Source organism: Mugil cephalus, chromosome 13 (genome assembly GCF_022458985.1).
Source record: "Mugil cephalus isolate CIBA_MC_2020 chromosome 13, CIBA_Mcephalus_1.1, whole genome shotgun sequence".
NCBI classification, from domain to species: domain Eukaryota; kingdom Metazoa; phylum Chordata; class Actinopteri; order Mugiliformes; family Mugilidae; genus Mugil; species Mugil cephalus.
In genome coordinates, this window is record NC_061782.1 from 10,760,349 (window position 1) to 10,780,497 (window position 20,149).

The 20,149-nt window shown below is 42.4% G+C and overlaps 1 protein-coding gene across 33 annotated transcripts in view; it reads right to left on the reverse strand.

The window, feature by feature from the left end:
* The window catches only part of LOC125019307 (neurexin-1a), a 238,328-nt gene that overhangs the window by 131,384 nt on the left and 86,795 nt on the right, over nt 1–20,149 (reverse strand). For 24 of the 33 annotated variants that reach the window (XM_047604028.1, XM_047604009.1, XM_047604026.1 and 21 more), the window contains 5 exons: nt 18,879–18,902; nt 17,643–17,804; nt 12,643–13,084; nt 7,141–7,524; nt 158–361 (listed from right to left, as the gene is read on the reverse strand). In XM_047604028.1, the coding sequence (XP_047459984.1) occupies nt 158–361; nt 7,141–7,524; nt 12,643–13,084; nt 17,643–17,804; nt 18,879–18,902 (1,216 nt within the window). The remainder of the gene's footprint in view (nt 1–157; nt 362–7,140; nt 7,525–12,642; nt 13,085–17,642; nt 17,805–18,878; nt 18,903–20,149) is intronic. The other 9 variants (XM_047604034.1, XM_047604032.1, XM_047604031.1 and 6 more) reach the window with 1 other exon arrangement.

Genomic DNA, 20,149 nt, shown 5'->3' on the forward strand with positions numbered 1-20,149 from the left:
CACCATCTCTTTCTATTCAATATGTATGTGATAAAAAAGAGAGAATACTTGTCTGCGTGGGTGGGAGAGAGTGCCTACGACTACATTCGCTCGAAGGTGTTACCTAGCCTAATTTGACTTTGCTGCTGCTGCAGTCTGTGTACATCCGAGGCGTTACCTAAGTTGACTGTCAGACGGACGCGGCCGCTCTCCAGCTCTAGTCGCAGGGAGTCAGCGGAGTCCCGGGATGTGGTGGCTATTAGGATGCCGTAGGCTCGCTGGGAGCGGAACCGCAGAGACACATCCTCGGCCTCTGTGTGCATCACCAGCGGTAGCTGGACCTTCATAAACTTGCTGCCGTCGTAGCTGAGGACAGTCGCCTCTGCGGAGAGAATAAGAAGGAAAACAAGATGAGCGATGGCTGAAATGGATTGCAGCAGTTTTATGGTAAACCAATGGCCAGGCCTGTCAGCTCAGCCTAAAATGATGTCCTATTTGTGGATATAATTTAGTGTTGTGACTTTCAATCTTGATGAGAGAAACGCATTGGCTGGTGTGACATCCTGTCCACTCGCAGAGGAATGACTAAACCATGAAGTCGAGAGTCTTCCAGGAGCGTCTGTGCTTGTGTTTTCTCAGACAGGTGCTTTTTGCTTTTTTATGGGAGCCCACTGCATCTCACAGACAGCAGACACCTACAGCCATTCTGAGCACTGATGACTACAATAATTAGGCTACTAGCATTACAAAGGCAATATAAAAGCATGGTCAATTCAAATCTCAAATCTCTGAGTAACTGTACCAGGACACAGACAAGTCGCAAGTCTAGCATTACATCATACTGTGGAAAACACACAGCGAATGCACAAACTCCCTCCAAAGTCCTGTCTCCTGACTCCACCAGAGTATGCAGGCAGGTACACGTAAGGACAGAAGTTGAGAAAAAAAAGAAAGAAAAAAAAAGCAATGAACACATCATGACAAATAAATAAAAATCCTCGCGGTAAGAAAATAAAATCAACTCAATTCAAACTAACAGAGTTAATGTTTCCCTAAAGAACAAGAAGCTGCATTGCATTCACGTTTTTTTTTTTTTTTTTTTTTTTTGTATCTGCAATATAATAGTGGCAAACTACAAAAGGACAAATTGGTATTGACTGAGGGGAAAAAAATACTTTCGGTGACAGAATTGTAATAGTCTGTGGACCTTGAATATTGAGCTTCTGCTCTGGGTGACTGCATTTACTCAAAGCATTAAGCACCCGTCTGGAGAAATGCTGGGGAGATTGTTTAACGCTGGCAGGAGGTTGTAACAACATTTCCGGTAGTGTAACTAAACCATAACCCAATAACAAAGCCATTACTGCAGCTGCAGTGCTGAGACAGATAGAGGCGAGTTGGAGGGACGGGGGGAGATGGAGAGCGGTGGGGGTGATAGGGTACCGATGTACACACACCACCTCATCACCACTTCCTCGTCACACAGAGCCAATGTCACATCCATCCCCTGGGATGGCTCCGTCACATTCCTCACCCAAATCCAATTTCTCCACGCCCTCCTGGGGTACGCTGCGGATGACAGGGGCGTGTGACAAACGAGTTCTCACTGCTAAACTGCCTGCTTCCTGCCAGGCAGCTAAAGCAAAGGGGTGCGTTTGGAAACTGTTAGCAGATGCCGCGAAAAATTGAGCAAATGTTCAAGCTCCTAATACTTGATAGATGTTTGTCACTGTAATATGTGGTGGCACCTGGACCCAATGCAAGAAGAAACTAGTTGCAACTAAGAACTAACTGGCAGTTACAAGGCTTTACGTTGTGCACACAAACTGTCTTCTGTTCAGATGTATGTGCGGCAAAAGAGGACGTGAGTAACAGATCTGAATGCCGCTGTGGGTTGAATTTCTGCATGAGCATTAACACCTTTTTAAAAACTCTCCGTCTGAGACGAGATCCATTACACTTGCATAAATGTTCAAGCTAAAAATAGAAACACAACAGCGAGGAGATCAAATCAAACGCTCATGCTTTGATGCTAAAAATGCCGAAAATGTGTTCAATTATTCTTTAAAATAGCATGGCATTGTCAGCACTGATTTCTTAATTGCCGTAAAGTGTTCATAATAAAGTTTTCCAAAAACAAATGCCCACTTTAAGTTGATAAGAAAATCTAATATGATGCACTCCGTGCAGCATCTCAAGAATATTTTACTCGCATCAATAGTGTTTCTTTTTTCATAGTGAATAAAAGGATACAATTAATCACCACTGGAGTGAATATTGCATTTCATCCAAGATGTCATCTCTGTTGAGACTCAGATAATAGATTGTCTAAAATGCCATAAATAAGATTGCACCAGAGTGTAGATAAAAAAATATGGAGGATGACATGTGAGGGAAACACTACCTAATGCAAAGTGAGCACCTGTCAAAAATCCAATCCTGGATGCCGAGTCACTTTTAATGGCATTCCCATGTTTAATACCAAGATAAATTGAGAAGACTGAAGCTAAAGCACCAAGAGGAGGCTGTCAGCGGGGAGATGGAGCGTACCATAGTAAACCAAGCATTCATTTATGGTCTTGTTAAGCACAACGCAATGTTGTTTTCTGATTTTCACAAGAAAACTAAGAGCGGTCCAACTCAGCCCGGGCTAATAATATACAAGCCTACTAACAAGGGGAGTAATGGCAGACAGCCACACAGTTCTTCCTCTATTCACCCCCAAGGAGAACAGGTTCTGCAGGAATAGAGAGCTGTCAGCTGCATGTCAGGGGACTGTAATGTCCTACGGTATCGGGGCGCCAATCTAAACCCAATTCAACATTTGCCGGAAAAGGACTGCCAAAGGCTTGTGGAAAATGTATGTTCAACACCCATAATAAACAGGGAGAAATGGCTTAGAGACATCATAAATAATTCAAGGCGGCTCACGTCTTCTTCACCACATCGTGGTATACACAATCCAAGAAATAGACTGACTGTCTATTAAAAGTGTGAAAACAACCTGCCAGCTGAGTGGATTTCTAGAGGCAGAGAAACTATTATGCTATTCAGAAAGAGGTGGCGGCATCACGGGCCAACTTCACATCTGCTGCTCTGTGACCGCATGGCAACTTCATTAGAGCGACGAAATGAGAGCAGAAACTAGATCAGTTCAGAGTGGTGGAATATGCAACTTCAGCTCGAGCTGTCAGGAATGCACGCGACGGCATGGAGGGTATAGCATGCACGTAGCTCATTTAAGACGCTAAATGACAGTTACCATTCAGTTTAAAGATTTACATGTTAATCTTCAGACCTTCAGCGGGATCCACCAGCTAAACGCTAAAGAAACCAGACGAACGCACAGCTTACATGTCGACCTTGACGAAACATGAGACTAATTTCATATTTTCCTTTACGTTTGCACACTTAAACACGTTTGATTGTTTATTTCCAGGGGCCACAACCTCACATATTGCCGTAAAATCACCTCACAGTGCTCTCGCAGTCGCATTTTCCACGCTTTTCCAACCAGTTTTCTATGCATCTCTGCGATTCGCTGAAGGGCAAGGGACAACCAGCTCTGTCTAATTTGTGACTATAGTCAAGTGTGATGAGTGGTGACTAACACACAGCGTGCTGTCAAAGGCCACGGCTAAAAGGAGTTTTAATGCTAAAACTCAGCCATGTTCCCCTTTAAGGGCGCCTCTTATGCAATATCGTTCTGCACCTCTTGGCTTTTGCTTCGGACCGATGGCAAATGGCAAATGGCTTTATGCTCTGAAAAGCAATAAATGTGCTCAAATAAACCATTTTTATTTAAATAGTTACACTAATTTACATAATGATCTTCTGTTTTATGATGTTGTGCTCTATGTTATGAAGTGAGATGTTCTACCCCCGCCAGATACTGACAGTAATAGGTTGCAATATTATTATTAGACATCCCTTCACTGAATGATGTATTTCTTAAGAGTGATGGGTCTCCATTTTTTTTCCAATAAAAAACATTTTAAGTAATATTATCCCTAAAAGCCTCTGTTTAGATGTGCACACGTCAGCAGGTTGTATGTCTGGCATTTGCGCGCGGTGTACATTAAGCGTACTTGCGTATTGATCTGCACATTGATCTATCTTAATTCCTCACAGGTGTATGTAACCAAACATTCGTCTGCAGCCCCTGTCCGTGTGACATGATGCAGACGGTGTCAGTGTTGGAATCAAGCATGTCATATCTCATTAGGGAACGTGTGCGTGCGCTGCAACACTCCTACTACACCATCTGGGAGGCTGCTTTAGCCTCACACTGCAGGACTAATATTTGGGCTAATTAGCAACTGGAGGAACAATGAAGGGGGAGACATTTGGGATGCAAGGGGGGAAATTGCTTTGTCTGCTTAATTAAAATGCCTCAAAATAGGGCGACCAGCTCCACGCGTCTCTCTTCCAAAGCTCCACCTCCCGTTTCTTCCACTCTTTGGCGTCCTCCTCCTCTGCCATATGCAGTAGCTGTATTTTGCCACCGGGTGGTACACCATGCATGGATAAGTGAGAGCCGGGGTAATTCTTTTGACAGCTCTTCGGCCTGCTGGTGCCTGCTTCATCCTACCAGTGCAGAGGCAATCTGGAGCCATCAAAACAGCTGGCAGCTTGCCAGGACCCATCCTTCATACCACTGCTCCCACTCCCACTCTCACTAATGCCAGTCCCATACACGAGGGCTGAGGCAGCCAGAAAACCAGGGAGTTGGACTGAAGCGCCGAGAAGCCAGAAGATGCTTGAGCGTTTGGAGGGAGGACAGTAGGTCATAATGGCGGAAATCTTCTCAACATGCTGCTCCAAGTGGGAAGCTGTTTCCCAAATGCGGAAGTGATTATTTTCTGCTTTTATTTTCTGATGGAATTCAAAGTGGATTTTGCCTCTTTTTTTTTCAATTCAGGAGCACTCTCTGGATAAGTAATTATCTTCCTGCAGAGAAACGATCTGTATCCCTTGCCCACTCCACCTCCCTCATGTACTATGCCCTAATTCCTGTCAACTCATTAGCTAGAATAGAAGTGCACATGTGGAAAATCAGAGCAGCGAAGAGACAAGCCTAACCACCAAATTCACATTCTTTTTCATGCATCCTTTTTTTTTTCTTTTCTCGCAAATGAAATATTAATTTCCCGCCTTAGCAGTACGTAGTTGACTGCACTCACAAGACTCTTTGCATGTCACTGATTCAGCCTGATCCTAGCAGCTTCATCTTAACCAGACCCATTGTGAAATTACAAGATATTTAGGCAATGCCATTTTATAAGGTGAATGAGTTATGCATGGAAGAATAGCACATGTAGAGCCGACACATACAAGTACGTGGGAAGTGAACTGGTGTTAATTTTTTGCAGATGAGAGGACCTGTTCCTGCTCCTGTGTTGTCACGCTGTGATAATGATATCACATGCTCTGTCTCTCTTTGACATTTCCCTTAAATATGCATATGTTACCAGTTTTCACCAATTTCCTGCTTTGCATGGATTTCATCATGTCTCGCCGTACATACTGCTGAGAGATAAACAATTTACCACTACTACACACACATGCAGGTACAGGCCCACATGAAGGTTTTTTTTTTGTTAGCGTGGGACAAAAAAAAAAACAAAAACACATTGCAAAAAGTAGCTATAAATTTGGGGTATAGTAGCTTTACATAAAGTAGATATGCACTTTAGTTGATGTGCCTGGTTAATATTAGTTCATGAAAACAAAACAAAAATCTAATCAAGCAACTCATCGGAGTTCAAATCCTGCTAACCACATCTTGGCGATATTAATATTGCATTTCTCTTTAGTGAACAAACGATTCATCCATTCACTTTTTATGTAAATAAGCCTGAAATTTAAATTGCAGAATAACTTTCCAAGAGCACAACACATTAGCAATTGAAGGATTTGGATTCCACACACAGCTGGTGGTCGCCTTAATCGACCCAGCTTTCAATCAAAAAAAAAAAAAAAGTCACAGGCCAATCCCGTGGTTAAAAGGGCCCGTAAGCTAAAGCTTAACATGCGGAAATAAATGCAGGACCATGTCCTTTTTTTCTTAATGATCACAGAAAATGCCTGTTCTCACTAGGAGCCTGACACACAATAAGGGAGTTGTAGTTGACAGATGAACATGGCAAAAAAAAAAAAAAAAAGCATGAAAGGGTGTAACATCTCTTTTGCTCCATGTGGACCTTTAAACTACAATGTCTGTTAAAAAGTGGTTCCCAGCACCAAAATCTTATCCCGCGTCTACAGAGTCTGCGCATTCATATGGAGGTTCCCTTTAATGAGGTTGATGTTGCAACAAAAGTGGTAAAAAGATCTGCAGTAGAGTGTTACACCACACAAACAAATGCTTGTTAACACTACAGCATGAACACTACTGAGGAACCCAAGAAGGTGGTGTTCTTTTATTTTTAACATCCGTATCTCTAAACTCTGGGCTTCTCATGGAATAAATTACTGCAGAGTCAGGAGTCAGTCCGCTGCAGCTAAGACGCGGAGTTCTAAGGTTTCACAGTGTGACACTCACTTCTCCTATTTCTCTTCTCTGGAGAAAGACAAACGGATAAGTATTCTGCACCAGGTCTGGTCATGAGCGAGCGGTTTGATGAGGCAAATGGTTAGCAGAAGACAGCCAATTTAAAGGCTAGTGTGCATGGTGGACGTGACCAGCGGTGTCTCAGTGGTGCATCAGTCACCTGCCACTCAACGTAGTCCAACACCAGCCCTGCGTCTTCTGAATCATTCTGTCTGCCTCTCCGGTGCTGTCTGTCTTCACACGCACACTTCCTTTCCCGCCTTATATTACTTTCGGTCTGCTGTTTGAGAGCGACTGATGTTCAACCGTCAGCCCAGATAAAAAGACCACCTGCAGGCTGTTTCTGATGATGCTGTTCAACCTGAACTTGAAAGGAGATCCCTCTCAGACAAATAATACCATATCTGTGGTAGATGTAATTAAAACCAATCTTTTGCTCTGGTTTCCTTTGATGTTAATTATATTCACACTTCCATGTCTACCTGAGAGGATGGTGCACGGTGAAGAAGCGGTGGGCAGCATCAACTTTTCGCACCGACAAAGATTATGCCTACCAGACAGAAACTATGAGCATCCTAAGAGCTAGGTAGACAAAAATTAGGTCCTACCTCTTTCGCAGGAGCGTCCCAGGTATCCAGTCCCAGAGCAGTCGCACACGTAGCGGTTCCAGCCTTCTCTACAGATCCCATTGTTTTGGCACGGGTTGCTCAAGCATTGTTTGGGAGGCTCTTTAGAGCACGAGGGTTTGACCCCGGCGGCCTTCTGGATCTCGGCCAGGCGTCGCACATCCTTACTCTGTCCGTCAATAAATAAATCTCTGATGCAGCCCACGTAGCCGTAGTTGAGCAGCGCTGTCCACACCTCTGTGGGGAACATCAGCCCCTTTTTGTTCTCTGGCAGACCCCCGAGGTAGAGATTGTCATCCAGGTCCAGGATCTCGCTTTCACCAGGGGCGGTATAAGCGGTGCGAAGGGTGTTGATGGATATGGTACCTGGAACAGAAAAACAAACAGCGGGATCAGTTTCATTATTTTTTATTTCTGACCTTCATTGAGGTTGTTCAGCAGATGGACAGATTAAAACACCTCGGGTGTAGATGCCAAAAGGCGCTATATCCAAAAACACAAACATCCAAAGAGGGCCCATTTAAAAACGGTTTGATGAAGAAATTAGACTAATTAGTGTTATCCATCTGGACAGGGTCAGGATTTTCTTCATTTAGAATGACTGATGAGTGCTGATAAGACACATTAATCACAGGGCAGCTAGTCTATTAGTAGCCTAATCTGGGATCCCAAAGAGTATCTCTCTCCGTTTTCCTTGAATTTCCCATAATAAATCTCCTTTATCTATAAAGCAGTGGTCATAAAACAGAGGGGAAAAGAAAAATCGTTGGCCCCTCTATCATTTTAGCCACCCAAAAAATGAAAAAACAAAAAAAAATATTCGCAGCCGTCTTTTTGAAGTTGATTAACGGACTGCAGGCTTTTTTTTCACCCTGTCTCTCCTTCTGTTTGCCTCTCTAACACATAAACCTGCAATGAGAGCTTGTGTGTTTCCCCACCATGATTTATCACTCTCATTCAGGTTTAATTCTCGATCTGGAGCACGGTAAACAACAGTGGACATGACTGGACTGTAAAGCTGTGGAAAAAGGAAGGCCTTGCTGTTGGACTCAGAGCGGGTAATTAATTTGTATATGGATCTGTTACTCTCAGTGCAGGAGCCATTGTGGACTTTAATTAATGGCGGCTGCCTTCACTGCCCCGCATCCTCTTCAAGTAATCTATATACTGTGCTGCCGAGGATTCGCACAGACCACTGCCTGGGGAGAGTGGCAGTGGAATCGCTGGCTGAGGACACTCAAAAATAAAATTGCCATAAAGTCATAATTTACATTTTGAGTGGCAGATGCATGTCATGGCAGATATGAACGAGCTATTAGCTGATTGCCGTGGGCTGAGCGGCAGAGTCCTAGCTGTTTGCATGTCAGGAGCATACAGTAGCTTTTAAGTTACTCCTCCAGTCAAAGAGTTTACGTTGGGAAGCAAGCCCTAAGTCACACATGAATTTTCAACACTGCTGCCTGGCACATTTTAGAGACATTAGACATTAAATGGGGCATTTCACATGCCATTACTTCTACCATTAGCATGCATGAATGTACATATTACAATTAATTAAACATATAATAAATATCTGTATTTCATATTTCCAATTAAAATAATTTTTCCTTGTTTTTTTGTTCCTTCAAATCTAAGCAAAGGCTTCCACTGGAGACAAAAAATAATGAATTCTGTGTGCTGGTAATAATCTTTGTGCTGCGTTCTCTATCGCCAAGGTGAGCCAGCATTCTCGCAAAAGTGCATGAGAGAGACAGCTCAGGACCTAGTGCACAATGATTAACCTGGTCCGACTAACATGTTCCAGCTCTTTTCTCGGGGTCCCGGCCCCAGGCATCTGTTCCAGCACTTTCCTGCCGCCACCCACTGCCCCTGCTCTCTATAGCCACAGCTGTTGAGACTTCCAAGCTTTGCACACTTGGCACGGGCCACCCATCACGCAGCCAGAACAGCTCCCTTCAGGTTATAGCTAACGAGCTCACTACATCAAACTCATTAGCGAGGAAACTTTTCTCGGGGTAGAGCAGGTGCCTGACTAAAGAATGAACATCAGTGTAGTCAGCGTGAATTGTGTGAGAAGCAGCCATCGTCTACGTTTTGCCACATCCCGACTTATTGACAGGCAGCGATAACATCACTCTTCAAGCCTAATCGACTCTTTAGATCTTCGGTTATCTGCACTTAAGTGTTATTACAGATGTAAACAGCAAACAAGAACGCTGTTAGTCTACAGTAAGCATGTCTGTCTAAAGTGATGCAAGCGGGAGACAAGAGAAGGATGTCAGCATCTCTCAGGCATCTGCTCAGATTGCTCTGCTCACTTGTCAAAGTCCTATAAAGAAGTGTGTAAACACAGTCAACCAATGTTAAGTCAGAAGGAAATACACAATCCCATGGGGACATGTGCCATCGCCATTCTTGCAGCATGGGGAATGTAACACGCACACACACACATTTCAGGACTGCCTATGTTTAGAACATTATTCATAGCCAAAAGGGGAAGGGGATGTGTCTTGTGAATGCTACCAAGCATAAAAGAGGAGGAGATACAGAACAAGATGAGAACATGCAGATAAAGATGTCTGGAAAGAAGATGAGGGTGGGGGTATACGATGACAGATAAGACAGCAGCCGCGGGAACACGGGAGCAAATAAAATCTTGAGAACGAAGTACAGTAGAGGAGAGTCGAGGCAGTGAATGAGGATAATGATGATTATGAAGATCAGCACTTTAAATAACACTTGGGCCACATTCCCGTCTCTTTCACTCGTTCTTTATGGGCTCACCTCTAAGTAGCACTCCATCATAAAACCTGAAGGCAGGTGTCCAAATGACAGCTCAGATCTCTCTCACACTTTCTGCATCAGCAGCCTGGCTCAACTTGGCATGATGTCCCCTAACCCCACTCACACATCCCCAAAACATGTTAGACAGGGGATTACTACAATCCAGTTAGGGCGATACGGCCAAATCTCTCTATGTGATTGGATTCTGTGTAGAGAGAGGAGCCGGAGAGTGGGCTGTGAGGGTGGAGGATGTGTTGTGTCTATATGTGTGTGCGTGCATGCTCCTGCTTGTTTACTGCACGTGCGCGCATGTTTGTGAGTGAAGAAGTGGCCGGCGCGCGCTCTAGCAGGAAGTGGGGCTGCAACGCAGCAATGCCCGTGTAATATCTTTGATGAGTGACCCAGAGCGCTTGCAGGCCAGAAGCCCTCACTTAAAAGCAGAGTGTCTCTTAGCGTCTCTAATGCATTGAGGTTAGGAGATGCTGTCTGAGAGCAGGAGTCCATTTGCAGGCCTGCTTCCTGTAGGAAGAGCCAGCTAAACCAAATAGGGCAGGGATCATTATCTGCCATTGTCATGGCTGAAGGAAGTGTTGCGCATGGAGGACCGGGCTGCAGATAATTATGTCTGGCTGTTGTGTTGCACTTTTGTCATGATTGATGCGCTTGGTGGTGTGTATTAATAAAACATCTGACACACAGATGAAAAGCTGAGAGTACCATATGTTTCGCGACTCATGCTCTCAGGGGACCGGGGAATTTTCTTCTTATGTTTTAAAATTACCTTAATTCTATCAAATATTTAAAAGTAGAAGAAAAAGGTACTGGGCTGTTCACCAGCCTGCACACGGAAAGCGAGTCTTACATAATATGAAATGGACTTTTAAAGCTGCATAATACTGTATGTTATAATGGAAATGTTCATTTAGGCTGCCGGCTCAGCTTTTGTTTAAATATCAACACGTCAAATTATTCATGGAAAAGATAAATATAGAAATCTCCATTTAGAAAAGCCATTGTGAAAGTTTTTATATCACCCTGTTTGCACAAATCAGCTATTTAATGCACCATTAAAGTTACATGTTTCCTCAGGGAATGGGAATTGTACGCGGCCTATTCAGTACAAAGGAACTGCAAAAAATTTCAGTGCTTCCGTTTGAGGTGCTGTGCACACATCATTACACATCATAAGCAACAGCGTTTTGTGCAGTTCATAGAAATCCTGAGATGCAAGATTCTAGATTTCAAAGGACTGCCTAATTGGCTTAAATTGAAGGGTTGACAAGAAAAATAAAATAGCACTTGTAAATTAGAAAATTGCCCGGTAATTTGAATCACTGCGGGCGGGTGCACAGAGTCCAATCATTCTTGCCAGTTTGTCTCTCCTCTCACTTGGGGAAGTAGTCATATTGCCGAGACCTTTTCATGTCCCCTTTACACTCCAGTACGTAAGTGTTGATGCCTTAGACTTGAGGAGAGCAAGAAAAGTTATTCTGAAATGTCATTAGTGCACAGCTCAGCACAGCACTGTGCAGTAACTGTCTCAGTCCTGGGAGAGACCACCTCCTGTTTCCATGGAAACTTAGGCAGGGTAGACAGAGAACAGTGAGCAGAGAGAGCTTGACGAGAGAGCTCGAGGTTCTGTGTGCATGTTTTGGTGTGTGTGTGTGTGTGTGTGCATGTGTGTACTGTACGCAAGTGTGTGGGGGTGGATGATAGGAGACAGATAATGAACACAATCTAATTCAGCAGGATAGTGCGTCTTATAGTTTAGTCTTACCTTAATGTTGTAGTGTTGTGTTATTTGGGAAGTCAAACACAATTCTTTTTTTTTGTTTTTCAAAGATTTCAATCAAATATATTACGGTATGTCACCTCAAGTATGGTGCCAGAATATTTCTTGAATTTTACAGAAATGTACATGCTAAAACTCAACATCAATTCAAACGTGCACATGTGTGGGTTCTGTCACCATTTTACCACCATATCGAGCTCAATTTAGAATTGCTTTGGGGCGGTAATGAAACAGTTAATCTAATTTCCACCTCCTGAGATGGAGTGGAAAACATGGTCAAGGGGTATATCTAATTTGCACCATGACATTGCAAGGCCTTGGCTCTGAGCTCACACTAACAAATTGCTGCTTAGATAAGCAAATCAACAGGGACCGGAGTGGGGCAACCCGGGGCTTAGAGGACACGTCGTGAGAAGGGGTTGAAACTTATTTTGTGGCAAATATCTATCAGGAGTAACAACATATTACTAATAGATAGTTACAGATGTGTTTAACGCATGCACCCAGTGCAAGAAATGGTTACATTCCAATGATGCAGCACTTGCCCTTGTATGGAAAATATAACGGTGACCTCACACTGGAACTTGCCGTTAAATAATTTATAAATGGTGCACAGCGGAACTCCTGCTCTGAGTTTCTGCTGAGTGCTGTCTCTGCAACTCGGTCTGAATTTCTTTGTCTTCATGATCATATATGGTTATGTAAACATTTATTCATTCAGTGGCCCTTGGAGGATAACACGCTGCAACTACAAATACTAACACATGCACATATGCTGTGCTATGTTCTTCATTTGCTTGCGTGTTTTCTCAATTTGCATGTATTTTTGTATCTTCCATTGTATTGAGCTCTTGAACCCTCTCAAGAAGTTCACACTTTAGTATTGTCTTAACATTCCAAAAAGTTACCTGATCTTCCATCGCGCTGGAAGTCAACATGGTACCACTCGCCGTCATTGACCTTCTTATTTACTGCTCTGGTCTTTGTGGTTCCTGAGCCCAGGTCCAGCAGAAGGTACAAATGTCCATCAAGCATCTCAATGGCAAAGAAGTCCACCTTGAGAGTTTGCGGGCTCTTGGAGTCCTTTGGTTGCTGCTTGGGTTTGCCGTGGCTGAACAGGAGAAGGCCGTTCGGTTCTGTGGTGCGGAAGTCAAAGGAGATGGAGCCCGTCTTCTTGGCGTTCCACTTGTTGAGGGTGATAAAAGATGCAGGCGTCTCAAATGTGATTGGGTCTAGAGTGGCCACATTCTCGCACTTGAAGGCCACAGTGCCGTGGATCTTCATCTTGGGATCGCCCTGCTTGGCCAGTCTTGACAGCTCAAGTCGCACGTCGTTATTTTTGTACACAACCTGAATTTATAGGAGGAGAAAGGCAGTTAATGTTACAGTAGCATATAGAGTATATATATCCACAATATGGATATACCATCGGTCATAAATGTGCTATCTAAAGATTAAAACTTTTAATCAGATTCATCACAAGGTTGCTGTGAAATAATTTCGATTAATTTTTAATTTAATCACGATTAAATATCATTCATTTTTAATCTATATTAATTGCGTTGCATTTTGCAGCAAACATAACTGTTACTACACTTTTCCCTTTCCTGTTACTAAGACAATAATATAATATAATGTGTGTGCATGTACAGCAGAAGCAAAAAAGGCAAAGCTCTAATAATTATTATACATCAAAGTGAAAGACCACTGGATCGGTCACGAGGAAGGTGTGCATGCCACCACCGGTCATCTTTGTCAAACTGCACTTGTACGTGAGAAGAAACTATGTGGCACCAAATGTCACTCACATCACCCTGCTTTCTTTGCTCCTCATCTGAGGCCGTCAAAATAAGTGCATGGTGTTCTCTGGCTGGGTGAAGTGTAAATAAGTGAGACATGTATTTTGACTCTTGGCTTCGGTGTCAACTAAAGGAAGAGACAGTCGGATTTTAAAGGCAATAGTCACAAATGTGTGAAGAAAAGGATTCTATCAGGTCGTATCTCCTGGGATGTATGCGGAAAGTGAGCTGGAGAGTGATAAATCTAAACTGGTGCCTTGATTGCCGGTGTTGTATAAAATGCTGATTAAGGCCCCAGTTGGAGTCTGTGATTAGAATGAAAGTGGGCAGATGATGGATATGCCTATCTAAAGAAAAGTAAAATAAAAAATGGTGCATGAACTTGGACATAATATGCACTGCAACATTCAGTATGTTGTATAGAATATAGAAAATGGATGAAATGAAAAGAAAGAAATCTACATATTATGCAGAGGTTCTCATATTAGTACCAGCTGATATCTTCAGACACTGTAAAGCGGACTGCGTTTCCCATTGGACTTAAACAGATGAAGTGCATTAGTGCTGTGACCTTTGAGATATGGCAGGCCATTACAAAAAAAAGCCATGCCATTAACATATGATTTGATTATGATGTGAATCGCTTTATCATATTATCATATTGTGCGGCTATACGTTACAGCCCAAGCATGAACTGACCTGTTAGCTAACTCCTTTTTATTTATTGCTGGTTTCATATGTAGACTTAGTGTTACTGTTTCATGGATGGATGTTTACGCCAAATCGACAACCTTGTAAATGTGTTTTATAGAACACTATAATGTTGCAGGTAAGTTCATCGTCAAGGCTTAAGATATAAATTGGCATCACTTCATCATGCTATCCTATCACAGGAATGGAACGCACATGAGACTGCAATAAGGTTTGACCACCAATGTCTAATCAGTTTATTCTCATGTTCAAGTGGTAATTCATGCCAAAATTGAAGAAATTCTGTCAAGCTGTTCCTTGGCTATCGTCCCGCTGTCAATTGGACATCTGGGCGGACAGACAACCCGAAAACGTGATGCCTCAGGCCAGGACAGTTAGGAGCATACTGCATACAGAAGGAGTTTTTATATGAAATACATGTTCCACAATATACAGCATCTCCACGGACTAAAATTGGCCACAATTGGTGTGCAGATTGATGCACTGATTTCTGTACAGAACTCAAACATGAGTGCTACTGTAATTGGCAACGGCCTTGTAAGAAGCAGGGACAGCCACAACCTTGTCATTATCCAATCTCCATAATGATTTTAAAGTATATCTGGTAGTGCAGCTGTCTAGTTACATCCAGTTTCTATATGAGAAAATAATTTATATTGTAGTTAATGTCAAAGATTTTCAGTGGAACTGCAGGGTGGTCATTATACATTCACCACAGAAACACACTGGATGTGTTTCAGTATAATGTGCCAAACTGTTTCCAAAGTAAATATCATAAAGACAGCAAAGACAAAGATGTCAATAGAGGGAGAATAAAGGAGTAACTAATAACAGCTACCCCCAGAGAGCACAGTCAATGATCTCTTCCACACTGCTCCAGTACTACTAATTGGTAGATAAGGTCATCAAATGATGGATAACACCATTATGGCTAAAGCATGCGTATGTATTTACATAACAAAAGAGTTGCAATGGTTCATCTATGTTGGTTCCATTGGGCCAAATCAAATGAGCTACAGCTGTGGAAAACACTAGCCATGCTTTTTACTCGCTGTCATGCTAAGCATCCACCTGAAAACGGGGACACCTCCGATGGGATTGCATTTGCATGGAGCATTATGTTTATCACTGAGTCAGATCTACTGTGTCTAACTGTTCAGGTACACAGAGCTCAGGGTGCGTCAGAATTAGGCAAGTCTTTTTAAATGATTTGTGACTGACTGTATCAGAGCGCATTTATCTGCAAGGAAATCTGGAAACGCATAATGCCAAGTTTTTATTCACACGTCTTTATCTTCGCTTTAGGAAAAATGTACAGTGTGTTCTCAGGTATGACAAACAGAATAAATTACGATATCTGCGCCTTCTGGGCTTGAGTCATGCAGACGGAGGTGCAACAGATACGGCCAATGAACCTAAATCAATTTTTTTTATGGTTAAGACAAAGGGCACCTTTCTGAGTCAAAGGAGCTTTGGTCTGAGCTATGACCGGTGCTGCACTAGTACTGCTGCACTAATTTGTCATCAAACTAGGGATGTGACAACTGAGCTATTACTGCACCGCCGTTTGTTTTGCCATCAGAACCAAAAGGCAGGCGTGGCAGCTCAGACTGGAACCGGCACACAAGTGCTGCAACGAGCCATTTGTGGACATCAATCAGGGACCACAACACACGCTTTTGAACCACTGCTCATATGCTATCACAACCTAAGATGACCGGAGACGGGACTTTGTTTAATTTAACAGTGTGGATGAGTCACTTGTCAAGTACTAAAATGTCATAAATTAAATTAAAACTCAACCAGATTAAAGAAACTATGGATTTTACAGTATATGTCCTTGGTTTCATATTTATTTGATCTTGATGTCTGCATTTGTTTGGTAATACTCAGTGAGGACTATTAAATGACACCATGAGCAAATAAAAGTGGGGGAGATATGCTGTGTCTCACTCCTCTAGGGGGCTATCACAGCTCGGCACCATATTTTAAGTTTCTGAGCAGGTCAATACATCGATCTCCGGATAGTGAGAGTAGCCGCTAGGGTAGGGCTTGCCAAGAGCAGAAACAGGGTAGCTCAGTGGGGTGGATGACCATGCTCGGGGAGCACCTATTCCAGTCCTGTTGTCACCACATCTGCAGCACCCGAGAGACATGTAGTTAAGTAAGACCCCTTAACAACCAGGCGTCTAATGAGCTGAGCTCGCCATGTGGACATGCGGTCCACACCCTGTCTGCTCATTAAAGAGAGTTGCTTCAGACCTCTCCAAGAGGTTCACCAAGGATGTCAGCTTGTGCTTGAGGTAAGATACAATATAGGACACCAAAGGTGCAAGTGAAACTACACAAGAGAAAAAGGCAGAGCGCAGAGGAAAAGGGAAAACATTCTTTTTTTTAAAATGAAAAGATTAATGAATGGATCACTTTGCAATACTTTGATGATTATTTTTTGTTTATATACCCCCAGTGATTTCTGAAGTAAATGCTGTAGGTCAGAATCCCTATTAACCAGTAAAAATATTTTTAAAAAAATCCACCGTTCAGCTTCCAGTGAAAGTTATATCTTATGACCCTCTGGTGCAGAAATTACCTCCTCCTTTCTGGCATCATCTCTTGGGATAATGTGCACACAACATGCAGGATTCTTGAATACTACAACTCATAGGTAAAGGGGCAACTGACAAATGATATAATGTACTGTAAATCATGATTCAAATGGCTTGTTACTCTTCTTGTCATCCAGAATAAAGAATGTGCTGAATTCAGTGCATCAGCTGAAAGCATACATGTCAAACGGATGTATATTCTTCATACATTCAAGGAGACATTTTGAAGCTCTTTGAAGTTACCTTTGTATAAGCACACATACTGCTGACATCAAAACCATATAGGGTCAGTCATTAGACAGGTGGTCTAAGATAATATCAGTGTGGTACAGAATATACTCAAGGATTAGTGATGTGTTAAGTATGTCAGTTGCCTCACTGCTCATGAAAATTCAACTCCCTGATCTCTGGATCATTGCTCCTCTTTGAAGTGCACCTGACAGAGCCGTATGAAGCCTTTGGTAAATTCCACTCCAAGACAGAGCTCTATATGTGTGGGTGTGTGATTTACCCTGTGTGTGTGTGTGTGTGTGTGTATTTGCGTGTGTATATGTGTGTGTATAGCAACGTATGCGGACGGACTGGAGCAGAAGTGGAAAGAATCTGTGTCGGAAAAAGTTTGAGTTGTCGAGTGTGTGAGGAAAAGCGGAGAAGCAAACCAAAGCAAAGTGCTGAGGCTGAGACAGGTCAGCGTGTGGGTGGAAAGGCCTGTTTTGGAGTCCTAAGGTGAAGCCAGTCATATCCTAGACACCCACCAGCCTCAGAGCTCGCACAGAAAGAAGTAGTGTTTACCTCCTTCAGGCAGCCCATGAAGTTGTTGCTAACTGGAGATCCAGGCAGGTCAGCTGTGCTAGGACTCCCGCCAACATAGAAAAAGTCATCAGAGCCTAGCATGGTGTAGTCCTCTTGTGTATATCCTGTGGTGGTCAGAATCCCATCCACGGATATTGTTACCTAGACAACAAAGCACAGGGAAAGGACACGCTATACTCAGACAGCCTATAGACTGCAGTGTCATTGCCTTTCTTTCTTGTCGTCTAAGACGGAATTCCCTATATGCTTGTTTATTCCGCAACCCATTTTCATGTCTGTTTTCATTGACTTTTTTCTTGTTTTTTTCTCATTATTTTGTCCAGTTTGATTAGTTGGAAGACTGCAAGCCTTCAAAGGAATGCTATTCTAGTTAGAGAGTTAGTGATCTGCCCGTACTACAGTGTTAGTATTGTCCCTACTGCAACTTAAAAGTACTTTAGCAGACACAAAAATGGTGTTAGTAAAATGTAATCTAGGTTAGTTCAACTGTTATTCTTTATTAGTACGTCCAGGAATTCTACAAAATAAATCGTGCCACTTGGTTAGAAAAGGAGCACATGCTATGAATAGCACAATCAACTTTTAGTATATGACTGTGACTGAAGGTAGTAGAGATAAAAAAAAAAAACATGCATTCGTCTTTTCTTTTTGTATGCTCGTATACAAAAAGAAAATGTTCCCAACTTCTTGATTGGGATACAGAATCAGTATTGTTGACACTGTGTCAGTTACATGCAAAAGCTCGTGGACACTACAAAGCCACAAAGGCACCGGAGAAGAAATTACGAACATAGCTCAACTTTCACAGTCACGTCGACAAATGGGCAGAGTGACATTTGCAACAAGTAGTCACAGTGCATGCCATGCAAAGTGAATGGGGGATACGACTGGCTGAGCCAAAGAGCATCAGGCCAGCCTGACAGGAGAAGGTCCTCATTATTAACCACAGCTTGATGCAAAAGGCTGGAAATGATGCTCCTAAAAAGGTGGATCAAACAGAATTGGACAGGAAACAGGTGAAATAAAGAGGAAGAAACGAATGAATGAACTACGAAATTAAAAAAGGATTCGAAAAGTAAGCAGAAGTGTACCAACCGCAATTTCCCTTTTTTTGTAAATGACGTCTACAGTAAAAAAGAAAGAAAAGAAACACACGGCAAACCCAAACTAAGAAACAATTAGAATGATATCTACCGAACAATGTAGTTTGTTTACCATAGCGTGTCCAATGCCTGAGTGCTTTGTGGAAAAGGGGGGAGAAAGGAAATTAAAAACTGTGAACAGAATAACGATTGTTACTCAAATAATATATGATGGTCAATACTGTTAGTACATTGTTAAACGGCAAAAACCATACTGGTTAGTAGAATGACACATTCCATGAATGATGTTAGTTAGTTTCCAAAGCATGTTAGTAACATAGAGAAAAAAGGGCAAAATAAGTTTAACAAGAAAAAAGCAGACCAAGGAAATAACAAGAATGCTCAATAAGAGGTGCTAGAGCTCAACCAGTGACTCCCTGAGTTCCTCGTGGTGTTTTTGCACCATTTTCTTTATGTGACCAGACCACTGAAGCAGAAAAAATAACTTTCTTTCCCAAGTCCTTACAAAAGGTTATGATTGACAGACATCAAATGGTTTCTAAGAAAGAATGCCTAAAGAACATCAGTTGACCCTCATTAAGAAAGTCCCAAGTTCAAGACCACTTTGAAGTGTTGTTGTTTGTATTGATATTCATATTTGTCTTCTGTACTTAGGCTTTAGACCAATCCAGTGTAGAAGACTTTCCAGCGCTCATACAATACTTTACCTCCGTTTGGTCTTATTGATGAACTTTAGGATCACTTTACTGCAATGAGACAAAGCAAAGAAGACCCTCACACAGAATGAGGAGGATGGCAATTTTGATTCCCCCGCAGTGCATGCACTCAATATGCTTGGTTTTCTTTCTCACTTTGAATGCAGTGAACGTTCGAGCTGGCCAAATCCTTAGGTTTGCCAATAATCAATTTGCTGATTGTGCAAAAGGAGCAGCTCTGGTGCTGAGGTGAAGATAAACATTTCCCACTAAATGAGCAGGAACAAATCTAGAGTTTGAAGTTGTACTTGTCTGTAAACTATTTTGAAAATCGTATGTTGATGTGCTGATGCACAGTCCATACAGGTCTACATGACCGATGTACATATCTGAAACCTGGACAAACGTAGCTCAGAAAGCCCTTTGGAAATAGTCATTATCCCCATACAAGATCATTGCACTGTTGCTGCTACAAACAAACCACATCTCTGTGTGGGTGCCCAGATAGGTCCGCATATGTTTTGGTCATTGGATTTTCCATTCAGAGGAGGATATTAAAAAACGAAAAATTAGTGGTTATTTGATTTATAATTTTAAAATTCAAAAATTCAAATTCAAAGCATTTTTCATTACCAGGGTCAAGAGGGATGACCAAACCTTTAAAAATAGTCTTTTTTTTCCATTTTCT